At 39.5% G+C, this 11,959-nt stretch overlaps 2 protein-coding genes and 1 long non-coding RNA gene across 5 annotated transcripts in view; 1 reads left to right on the forward strand and 2 right to left on the reverse strand.

Moving 5' to 3' along the window:
• Positions 1 to 199: 199 nt before the first annotated feature.
• LOC139433213 (uncharacterized) lies at positions 200 to 1,943 on the reverse strand. Its single transcript, XR_011642779.1, has 2 exons — positions 1,671 to 1,943; positions 200 to 453 (listed from the first exon to the last, which is right to left on the reverse strand). It is a non-coding gene; the product is annotated as an uncharacterized lncRNA (long non-coding RNA).
• rs1a (retinoschisin 1a) lies at positions 439 to 8,075 on the forward strand. Its single transcript, XM_034111814.1, has 7 exons — positions 439 to 483; positions 3,139 to 3,232; positions 3,600 to 3,625; positions 4,047 to 4,173; positions 6,158 to 6,299; positions 6,519 to 6,714; positions 6,917 to 8,075. Exons 1-7 carry the CDS (start codon positions 448 to 450, stop codon positions 7,067 to 7,069), a joined length of 774 nt encoding a protein of 257 aa, XP_033967705.1. The 5' UTR covers positions 439 to 447; the 3' UTR covers positions 7,070 to 8,075.
• A 253-nt stretch (positions 8,076 to 8,328) lies between these two features.
• The window catches only part of cdkl5 (cyclin dependent kinase like 5), a 47,111-nt gene continuing 43,480 nt past the window's right edge, over positions 8,329 to 11,959 (reverse strand). For all 3 annotated transcript variants that reach the window (XM_034079507.2, XM_071206532.1, XM_071206533.1), the window contains one exon: positions 8,329 to 11,829. In XM_034079507.2, coding sequence (XP_033935398.1) covers positions 11,425 to 11,829 — 405 coding nt within the window. In that variant the 3' untranslated portion in view covers positions 8,329 to 11,424. The remainder of the gene's footprint in view (positions 11,830 to 11,959) is intronic.

Below are 11,959 nucleotides of genomic sequence, written 5' to 3' on the forward strand. Positions count from 1 at the left end.
AGTAATGTGCATCAAAACAAAACGTGTCCTTGTGCCCTGCAAATATTGACATTTTAAATTGTACAACTTGGATTTAAATGAAAGATTTCCATTAATTACATGAATAAACATACTTAAGAGTGAGTAGGCCTCATTTGAATGTACTGACCGACTTGTTAAAGCATGCATGACTTTACAAAAAGGGAAAAAGGCAACAGAATAAAAATAAAAATGTATTTAATGTTAAAAGTTAAAATGATGACATTTTGCAACTCTTCATGCTGCAGCTCTTGTACGAATCCTCCTCTGAACAATTATGACAGCAGCTCTGATCTCATGCCGAGTGATCACCTTCAGTCTGTTGCTTTTTGACAGCCGGGACGCCTCGGAGCTCACCAGTCTGAGCAGGACTGGCTTTGGAAAACTGAGTCGACCGGCAAGGAAGTCTGGAATCTTCATCCCAGCCGGATGCACCTGCAGAAAAAGAAAGATGAGAATTCACAAGTGGGACCCTTTTCATGGTCTCAATCTAAAGCATTGTTCCCTGCAAAGTCCATTTGGAAGTTGGAAGGACAGGATTTGTATTAACTAATCTTAAAAAAGGTCACCTATTATAGACAATCCACATGTATTGTATAGATAAACATGTGTCCCCTCTGTGTAAAGAGATTCTGAACGTTTCAGGAAAAAGGATTCAAAAAACCTGTCTGAAAATGAGCTGATCGGATTTTGGCCACTTTATGATGTCATAACGATTTGTTGGCTTGTGTAACCATTAGCCAACCAAGGTAACCACTTTATCACCCGAATCTCCTCCTAGAGCACCACATTTAACAATTGTGTTGAAGCTTTTTGTGAAGCATGTATCGAGGCTTGTAGCCTCGCTGCCTGTCGATACCACGTGACTGCTTCACGAAGCGATTCAGATCGGTTGAACCACAACGCTCATATTACCCATGCCATGGATGTATAATAAGAACCATATTACCCCTCCTGTACCCGGGCCCGCTGGTGACACGATGGAATCAAGAGAGCTCAGACCCTCACTTATATAGAGGTCGGAACATGTCATAAGTATAAATAGATACAAGCATAAATAAATGTAGGAATAAATAAATGAATAAATATAGGAATAAATATGGTCCAGTGTTGTCAAGGAAATTCAGTGTGTGTGCTGTGGCTCAGCTGGAAAGCAGTTGACTCATGACCGCAGGGTCCCTGGTTCAACGACTGAACAATACGTATTTTTTGTTGTTTATAAAAGCTACAGCTAAATGAGATAATGTAGTTAATAAATGTATTCTTTGATACGGTTTAGCCTTTCTCAGGCTACAACATGGTTAAGTTTATGAATATTATTAAGGAATACAAATCCCTCTTTGCAATGTTTACCAGCCTCCTTAGGCTTTTCAATCACAATCATTACACTGGAATAAATACAATATTGTTAACATGAAAATATGATTTTATGTTCGTTGTTTAGAGTTATTCTAAGGCTTTACTCAATGGGAACTCGGTATGAGATAGAGCACACTGTTGAGATGTCCAATCTGCCCGTTTTACACACTTTGACCAACAGGGGGTTTGTGTTCAAATGAAGCCCATGATGAAGCCTCATGAGATGAACCCTTTTGCGAACTAATTGGCTGGGAAGCTTCAGAAGGCTTCATCTCGCCATCACTAGTTCCTACCTCTGTATGAGCTCTGTAGAGGAGAGTTGAGTAGGCTCTGGACTTCTTCTTTGTCTGTGGAGGAATCCTGCGTGTTGCGCGGGCAGTAGCCTTCATTTTCTGTAACAGTTTTCTAAAAAATCACAGCTTTAAGAAGAAATCAACTGAAGAGCTTTACAGCAACTTTTTCAGCAGGCCAGCAGGAGTGAAGTCAGGATAGGAAAGACGAGTTAAAAAGGCTGTTTTAAATGAACACAGATTGAAGACAGCTGTGCTGAATTAGGTTTAATTACTCTCACCCAGCTGGCCCAGAGTTCAGACAGCCAGAAGGAGGCAGTAATGCAACACTTTGGATGCAAACTGCCGTAAAACCCCAAATAAGAAGAAGAGTTCAGACATGTTTGGCCTGAGAGTCGACAGAGGGCAGAACATAATTTAACCATTTGACCCAATACAATGCTGCGCTTGTTTATGACTTTAAAATGCTCAAATGATCTGATCTGATTTGAGAGATAATTGTATAAGTAGAATCATTATCATTATATGATGATTATATGATTTATTTATTTTCTCTCATTTTAAAGTGTACATTTTAATCTCTTAACTGTGACAAGTTGTTTATTAACTTGAATGTAAAGGAGGTCAATGTTAAAGGTGTTTATCTTTATGGGACCATCCTAACATTTGATTAATTTCTGTATCAACTATACTGAATAACTGATACTGATACATCAGTTAAAACATAAACAAGCATTCAAAACGAGAATACCTTGAACTTTAACCTTTGGCTATGGATGATTGTTGACTAAAATATGTGCTCAGTAGGCCTAGTAGTAAAAGTAAACAGACGCTACTAAACGTTTTTCTCCTTCATTACATACATTATAATGATAACCATTAAATAATACAGTTTATATACAGCTTATATTTTCTTTCTTTTTTCATTTTGTTTGTTTCAAAATTTAGCAACATACAAGAAGAGCCATACAGTCAGACACAAGTCGACCGCCTGGTCAATCATATGGATCACAAGGCCCAGCATAAACTATCACTGCCTTCCAACAAAACACACACACACACACACACACACACACACACACACACACACACACACACACACACACACACACACACACACACACACACACACACACACACACACACACACACACACACACACACACACACACACACACACACACACACACACACACACACACACACACACACACACACACACACACACACACACACACACACACACACACCCACAGTCACCACATGGACTTTAGTTTTTTTTCTGCAGGATTTTTGACTTGACTTTTGTGGCTTTGCAGTGATTTCCAGACTGTTTGGTGGTTGTGAATGGTCCTGGGTGAACAGCTGTAGGGGGAGCTTTGTCAGATAAGGATGGCATTAGGTAAAGCCATTAGTGTCCTGTGGATTATTGTAATCCAGCCTCTCTTTCACTGCTGGCTTTGTTGCTCAGTCTACAGTTGGTGTCGTCCGGTTTGGAGCAGGTTGGACGATGGCTCTCTACGTGCAGCGTTTCGCGCTCTCCCTGCTTCTTCTGGGAGTTAATGGTAGGATTTCAACCTTTTCACTCTTTCCCATTTATGCTGTACACATAATCTTTGTGATTTAGAAGTGTAACAACTTAAAGTCACCTCAACTGGACAATATGTTGAAGAACCCTGAGTCACTCAAATGTCAAAGGACAAACTTAGGTGACAAATATATCTGATTGTCTTCAGTTACCTTTGAGATCATATTTTAGTTTATTTTTCTAAAACATTGTATGTACTTGATTCTCTGCATCTGTGTTGATTTGCTTGTTTTTGTTAAATTGACGGATTAATGCACACATTTTGTTTACTAGAGCGAATGAATGCCATGTCTTAAAAGTCTTTTTTTCCTCTCCTGTGTGCTTTCTGTCCATCGTCTGAACAGTGATCATCAGCATTCAAGCTCAAGAGGTAAGAAGAACCCTCGGATTGCAATCTTATAGCGTTCAAATCCAACGTGTTGTATTCATTGTTTCAGTTCAGAGTTAAAAAGAAAACTAAACAAAAATAAACTTTTAGATCAGCCACACTACAGACATTTCTGTCTAGAGTTTAGCCATTTCTCCAGAATTGACATTGGTCAATGTCAAATGATTTTTGTGAAATAAACACTGTACAAATCACTATGATGACACTTTAGAAGCTTCATTCTCTTTGTTGCATAATTGCTTTCTCATTTTAACATGAAATTATTAATTTTATAATTATATATATTTTGCAAACAAGCTGTATATTAAAACAACAGTATTTACATATATTTATTATTTCTGATTACCCACATTTTTCTGGATGTATTGCATATGTTAATTGTGTTTGTATGTGTTTATATGAGGTGGCAGCGTCTGAGGCGTGGACTGCCAGGTCCTGCAAATGTGACTGTGAGGGAGGTGAGACTCCGACTGAGTTTTCCCCCATTGTGACCGGCTCTCCCAAGGTGAGAGGAGTGGACTGCATGCCAGGTAAGAACTATAAGTATCACTTAACTTACTTTTTCAGTTTTCTAATATCGCCACACTTTGATTGACTTTTGTTGATTAAATGATCAAATTCAATATCTAAATTTACAATAATACTAGTAATGAGGACTTATGTCACTGTTAGGTTAAGATAATGAACGAGCAACTTAGAGTGGACGACGACAAGAACTGTATGCTGTATGTCTGATTGTTAAAGCTAACATTATTTTTGTATTATCAATACGTCTGCCCAATATCTCTTTTATTCATTGATGAATTGTTCTGGAAATGAAGTCCAAAGAGGCTAAAACCACCAAATGTGCTGCATATTGCGTAAAACAATGATTTATAATTGAAAAATCCACAAACCATCTCTGAGGGACAGCTTTAATGTGTGTGTGATGCAGACAGAGAGAAAGGGAATCTCTATATTTGTACATGTTTATGCATGAAGGCATGAGACTCCAGATTTGACACCACAGGGTGGACATGCTCCACTGGACACCCTCAGAGGAGATGATGCAGATGGAGCCATGAAAAGAACCAGAAACACCTACAACAAGGCTGCACACTCCTCTAAATCTGCTATGAAATGATGGATAATTTAGTCTGCAACAGCATCTTTATCTACATGAAAACACAACATAGATATCAAGGGATACATCTGTCCATTATTGAGCTTAGAAACAGCTCTTGGTCATCTTTATCAGCAGCAGATGGAAATCTGTCTTTTTCAAATCATTTTAAGGACTCTGCCCGGGGTTTATCTTTCCATGAAAATCTCCATGAAATCTGAAAACCTGTTTATAAGATCTCCGCAAAGCAACACACATCCAAACAAACAAAATGACTCCATTGATTTAGCTAGCGATATAAAGCTCACTTGAATCGTGTCAGGCTTGAAGAATGGAGAGAGGCAGAGCGGATGGAGCAAGGGTTTTCTTTATAGTGAATCAATGAGTGCCAACTGAGCCACAAATCACATGGCAACGGGTGATGGACAGGAGAAAGAAGTTCAGCAGATATTCATTATCTGAGAGCATGATTCTCAGATTACGGGGCCTGTAATAGCCTGTGCCAATTGCACAATAACAGAAACCAGCAATTATCACGACATGGACCTGGTAATGACGAAAGATGAGTGAGAAAGAGATTCCTGCATGGCATCAGATTTTGTTCCACCTCCATCCATCGTGTTTCACCATTAATTCAGCCATCTAAATATGTTTGATTATTCTTTTGAAATACATTAGGCAGGACTATAAAGTAATTTGCATTACTGTTATGTAAACACTTATCTCCTGACTCACAGAGGCACTTCTGTTACCGCTGCTGTACAGTACAGGGATTAGACAGGATATGACCCTGTAGGCTTAAGCCAGTAGTAAACAAAAGCGCAGCAGGATTCTGCTTCACATATCCATAGCTGATGTTATCGCTGAAACTTTAGGGGGAAACAATCTCACTCTTGCAGCGCTCTGATCTCCCCTATCCATGTATTTATAATGCCTTTTTAGTGGAAGAGAGAGGACAGATTGACAGATGAAAACACAGGAGCAACACAGAGCTAAAGCTGCGGAGCGTAGAACATAGCCATCTGTCCGCGTGCCGCCCTAATGGACATCACTGATCTCTCACCGTGGAGAATTAAACTGCAGGCTTTTAGGATGGATATGGGTCACACCGGGTTCTCTAACAGCGGGGGCTTTGGGAGCGTGAGAGTGTGAGGATGGGGAGAGAGGAAATGATAGAGGGATGGAGAATTAAGCACCTACATAGGCTTATAGTGATGATCATTTCCTGCTCAGATTTTCTCAGTGTTTTGCTGCTTAGCTGTTGGCAGACATGTTTGTGTGTCTGACCTTGAAATTCATGCTGCAAGAGAGTCTTAACAAAATGCTATTTCTTCATTAACTAAAACTATTAACTTACAAATAAATGTTTAAGTTAAATAAAGTTCATAAATCTGTCTCTCTTGCTCCTGCAGAGTGTCCGTACCACAAGCCTCTTGGATTTGAGGCCGGGTCAGTGAGTCCGGACCAGATCACCTGCTCCAACCAGGAACAGTACACCGGCTGGTTCTCCTCCTGGGTCCCCAGCAAGGCCCGGCTCAACAGTGAGGGCTTTGGGTAAGTGCTATTTCCAGGTTGTAAACAGCTTACTGACATACTGATTTAAAAAAGACAGGCAATGCAAAAATAGATATGATAAATGGAACTGTGGACTATAAAAAAAGAGTGATCTGCTTAGATTCCATGCTGTATTGCTCAATGTTGCATGCACTGTCACGCCATCATGTCTTAATCGGACTCCTGACATCACATGCAGTGTTTGTGTTCCTCCTGCAGGTGTGCCTGGCTCTCTAAGTTTCAGGACAACAGTCAGTGGGTGGAGATCGACCTGATGGAGGTGAAGTTGGTGTCAGGGATCCTCACCCAGGGCCGCTGTGATGCTGATGAGTGGATCACCAAGTACAGCGTCCAGTACCGCACAGACGAAAAGCTCAACTGGATCTATTACAAAGACCAGACTGGAAACAACAGGGTAGAACCCATCAAAACCTATTTAGTGAAGCAATGTAAAAGTCAAGTTACACCGGTTGGCCTGATGGGGATCTCATCATTTAATATGTACACTTTTTTAACTTTTAGATTACAGATTTGTGTCTGCAGTATATTCAGTCAGTTTAAATCCACAGTAGTGTAAATGAATCCCTCCTGACCCTTCATTTGTTTCCCTCTCTCAGGTGTTTTACGGAAATTCTGACCGCTCCTCGTCTGTGCAGAACCTCCTGCGGCCGCCCATCGTAGCGCGCTTCATCCGCATCATCCCCCTCGGGTGGCACACACGCATCGCTCTGCGCCTGGAGCTGCTGCTTTGCATGGACAAATGCAAATAAACCTCTCCTCCCGCCATCCCAGAGGCCTTCTCCCGAAACCTCATCCTAATTCCCACCATTGTCTGAGTGTGTGGTCTCGTTATATTCACAGATGTTGCCCCCTCCAGCTAAATGTATAAAACCACAAATTGAAGACAAGACCTTCTGATTTAAAAAAACAATTTGACTTTTGTGATTTCATTAACTGTTCATTTGATGTGCTCAAAGAGCTTCCATTCTCCCCTCTCTCTATTGTCTGTGTTGAACCAGCCTCTCACATCAGGCTTTCATTCGGTGCGTTCTCAATAGATTGCTGCATTTGCAAAGAAATGGCATAAATTCAAAGAAATAATCAGGCATGGAGAGGGAGAGGCAGTGTTGCTATGGAGGTGGTATCCAACAGCTAGACACAAGCTCTTCCAAAAATATTTGTGTCCTCCTGTGAAATCCTGTCTACTTCTCCTGTAACAGTAAACAAGGACCTTTCACCCTCTCCTCTGTAGAATCCTTCAAAGATAAGGCTGGTGATAATCAACATTCTTCTTACTGTCAACAAATTCCATATACAAAACAATTCATTTGATCATAGTTTTGTTTGTGTGACAAAAGCCACATTTAATATCTGTTGTATTATTCCCCAAAACTATAAATACATATAAACGAGCCACCCTGTTGCATATATGTGACTTAACCATAGATTACTTTAGTTATATTGAGTCAATAGCAAACACATTATCCTGCTGCTTTAAGTACTCAATGTGTATTGATCTGCAGCTGAACATTGACTTTTGGGGGGACCAAAATAAAAAGGATACAATTAGGTTTACATAATTGAGTGTGGTTTTACTGCCAGACAGAATAAAAAAAGGCAAAAATAACACTTGCTTTGCTTCTTTTAGAGATTTGTTGATAATAAGGAATCTGTAGAATAATAAGACTTGTTCCTTCAAAACGCCTGTGATGATGTTATTCCCATTTTCTATTTTAGTTGTAACAATTTTAACCTGAAGAACATTTTTACATTCATCTTTTTTCAGTGTGTTTGCAATGTAAAGATAGAGGGATGGATAATGTGCTTGTTGTTAACTCCTGATTGGTTTCATTTGTTTCATTTAGTTTCCTGTGGTGCTTTGAAAACTCCCAATTTAATTGTATTTACTCTGAAGATGTTTTCTTAATTGTATCTTTAAACTATTTCCTGGATTAAATTAACACTTGTTTCATGTCTCTTCTGGTGTTGTGTCTGTCTGTGCTACAAAACAAACATATGAGCCATTAAAAAATGTACAGTTGGCTTTTATTATGAGACCCTATCATTTAAAGTAGAATGGTCAGTATAGATACACTCTTTTATTTCTATTTACACCCTGTAAGAAGTGGGAAACAGCTAAATGAAAAAAGAACGAATGTTTCAGGAAACACATTCATATTCATGAACAAAAGGTCTTCTTCTCATCTCAGTGGTCAGTGTATGTGGCTTGCATGGGGTTCATGTCTTCATTTCCATCTGAAGTGTTGAGTCAGAAAGCTAATATAAGGCTTCGGGTCACTGGCAAGGCAAGCTTTGTCATCACAATGTCCCATTAATAGTAGAGACAAACCCACTTCAGCAGTCATTTACAATCAGTAGCAACCAGGATTCTCAATAATAAACAACACTGGGAAGTTTTATAGCCCTGGGTCATGTTCAAGGTGAAATTGTAAATAAAAAGTGTATTGCAGAGCGATGTCTTGATATTATATGTGGACACTTTTCTTGCTTTCATCACAGTTTCCTTATGACAATTCTTCTGTGCTATTTGGCTCCTTTTAACTTTGCCAGAACAATCTGCATCAGTCTCTTTCTGAGTGTTATTGCCATATAGTCAATTTGTTCATTCCTTTTTTGCTTGTATATATTCATCCTCTCAACAGATGAGAAGCAAAACACATGAATTTCTCAAACATTTTCTCTAAAGTCCACAGATGTCTAGAATTTTTGCACAAATGCATTCATTCTTCTTTGTTGTCTCCTGTGATATACAAGCTTCTCCACTAAACTTTAGAACCACAGAGGAAGAAGAAGGAACGAAGGGTTGAGATGAGACTGGAAGGAAAATTATGCTGTATATTTTTCCTAGGCCACTAACAGTGTTTTGTTCTATTTTATTTGTTTGTAATCATCCACAGGTCAGTAGACAACAATTAAATGCTTTTTATGAATAACCTAGTTAAGTAAAATCATCCCTGATTATGACTATCAATATTACAAAATAAAAGTTGTAATGCAAATACAGTAGCAAAACCAAATTCAGATTTACAAAAGGCATTTACAAAAACTTTGAAAACACAAGCTTTTAAAATGCACATGAAAAATGTAAACATTAAAAGATAAGTCTTGTGTTATTTAATATCTTTGTTAATTTTGACAAATCTCATGAAAAGAATAAACCCACAGCTGGGGGCATATTACTTCAGGTACCGGTGAGTATTGAAATACAATACGGGAGTCAGTTGGAGTAAGAAATGTTTGAGTGTTAAGGCTTATTAGATACCAAAACAATGCACAAATGTTATAACACTCTTATTTTAAATCACTGGAAAGTGATCATTGCGGTAACTATTATATTATTATTATTATTATTATTATCTATAATATCAAAAGTTGTGAGAAAATAATTACGAAATGAAGTGGTCACATTACAGGCTGCGAGTAATATAATATGAGTAATTCCACAATGTTGTTGAAACTTTTTTTCTGGACTTGATCATCAGATCTTCAAAACCAAAACGTCTAAAGAAGTTCCATAAACAGCTGGGCTGCTCGGTTATGAGTAAACTGTAAAGAAATCCAGGTCAACAGTGAGTTTGTTGGAACTATTTTCAGCAGTGGATTAATACACAGTTGGTTCTATGTTGAGCAAATAGAGCAGCAGGACAGCATGAGGGATTGATTCAAATTAAACTACAGTGCCCATGTTTATGGTCATTGCTCAATTATGTATTCCTATTAGTTTTATGAAAACGGCTTAAGATTTGTTAATATATTAAATATATTATTGTTTTTTTGTTTTCATGGGATTTGTCAACAAACAAGAAATATAAAATACCAGCAGACTTAACCTTCCTTACTTAAAGGTTGTAAGTGATGTATGCCTTTTGCAGAATGCTCTCCCCCTATTTTGCACAGTTACACGTTGTTCTTGAGTTAGTCCTGCCTCATTTCATAAGGCTTACTTTTCACCACCAAAGGCCGCCAAAGTCTTGATGTTTTTTACTGGCTGTTAGGGCTGTAGACCAAAACAACAGCACAGCAGGTGGCAGCACAGCAGGTGGCAGCACGGCAGGTGGCAGCACGGCAGGTGGCAGCACGGCGCTGGAAAGCTCTTGTCACTGATAAATGAACTGAGAATGGGGCTCATTTAAAAAAATGGTGACATCAAGAATGGGACATATAATGATCAGACATTTTCTTATGTAAAGCGCAACAGTCTCACTATTGATGTTCTGCTACCTAACCCTGTTGACAAATAGCCCAACTTGTCACAAAACTCCAAAACTTACTGTAAGTCATGATGGTGAAGTGCAGATTTAGTCTAGATGTGAAGTGAAATATATATTTTTTTACTTTGGGCAACAATATTCATCAATATTTCTATACATGTGGATGAAACAAATAGAAAAACTGGTAAAAATAAGATGATAAAGCCTGAAAATCGGTAAATAACCTTTCAAATTGAACAAAAAAGGACATTAACCATTATTAAATATAATTTTTGACATATTGTATTATTAACACATACATATCTATATGCTTTTCTTTGTGTCGAAACTAAAGCTCTTGCAATTACACATTTAATTCTATATTACCTTATAATATTCCCATATAACCTACATACTGTGTCATTTATAGCTTATATCCTTGAATTTAAAACAAATACATATTTAATAAATAATGTTGATATAAACTTTTTTTTTGTTCTTATCAAATAACAGAGCTTGAAAACGTTTGAGTGTCTTGGCCACCGGCCTGACAGAAGTCACTTTGCTGTTGAGTCCTGTGAGCAGAAGATGGCAGCTAAGAGGCCACTAGGTCATCTGTCCTCTCTTTGTTACACACACAGTCACACACAGCTGATACAGTACTCGCATCCCCAGTCAGAGTGGGCCACGTCCTCTCGTTGCTTCCCTAAACGACAGTGTTACTGGTGTTCGTGTTTCAGCGTCTGGTCGTTGTATTTTCCAGAAAACAGATGACTATGTTTCTGAATGAAGACTAGATCCAATGAAATAGGCTTTCATGTAAACTTGTACTACAGTACCATGATGTCTGCATCTGGCAGATGCTTCCAGGGTGGAGACGTTTAGGAGGTGGTGTAGTTTTGTGGGCGGGGGGTTTACAGCGCGGTCTCCTTCAGGTCATTGAGGTTTGGCATCCTGACACGGGACGCTCGGGTAAAGGTGGGTCCGTTCTGCCCCGGTTTGATTCCCAGTTGTTCGGCGGTGAACTGAGCGCCCTCCGCCCTCTGCAGAGCAGACACGTGCCAGCTGGACTCGATCTGTCCGGGGAGGGGGTAGCTGGGCTTGCGGCTCTTAGGCTGGGCAGAGCTGCTCACCCCGGGGTGCCCCCTGCTCTCGGTGTGCCCTCGGCCCTCAGGGTAACCCGACTTGGAGGAGGGCTGAGGGGGGTTGGGGAGGGGGGCTTGGAAGCGCAGGTCTGGAGGAGGAGGAGGAAGCTGGCCTTGATTTGAGGAGGAAGGGGAGAGGTGAAGGAGCCTGCGGAGGGACTTGAGTGGTTGACTCTGTGAGGTGGGAAAGAGAAACAGATAATGTAGGACTCTAAAGGAAATATAAAACCCAACAGTGTGTTTATTCCTCTCCAAATCCTCAATACTGTCCTACCCGGTCTGTGTTATTACCTACTGGAGACTT

The sequence above is a fragment of the Pseudochaenichthys georgianus genome, chromosome 3 (genome assembly GCF_902827115.2).
Source record: "Pseudochaenichthys georgianus chromosome 3, fPseGeo1.2, whole genome shotgun sequence".
NCBI classification, from domain to species: domain Eukaryota; kingdom Metazoa; phylum Chordata; class Actinopteri; order Perciformes; family Channichthyidae; genus Pseudochaenichthys; species Pseudochaenichthys georgianus.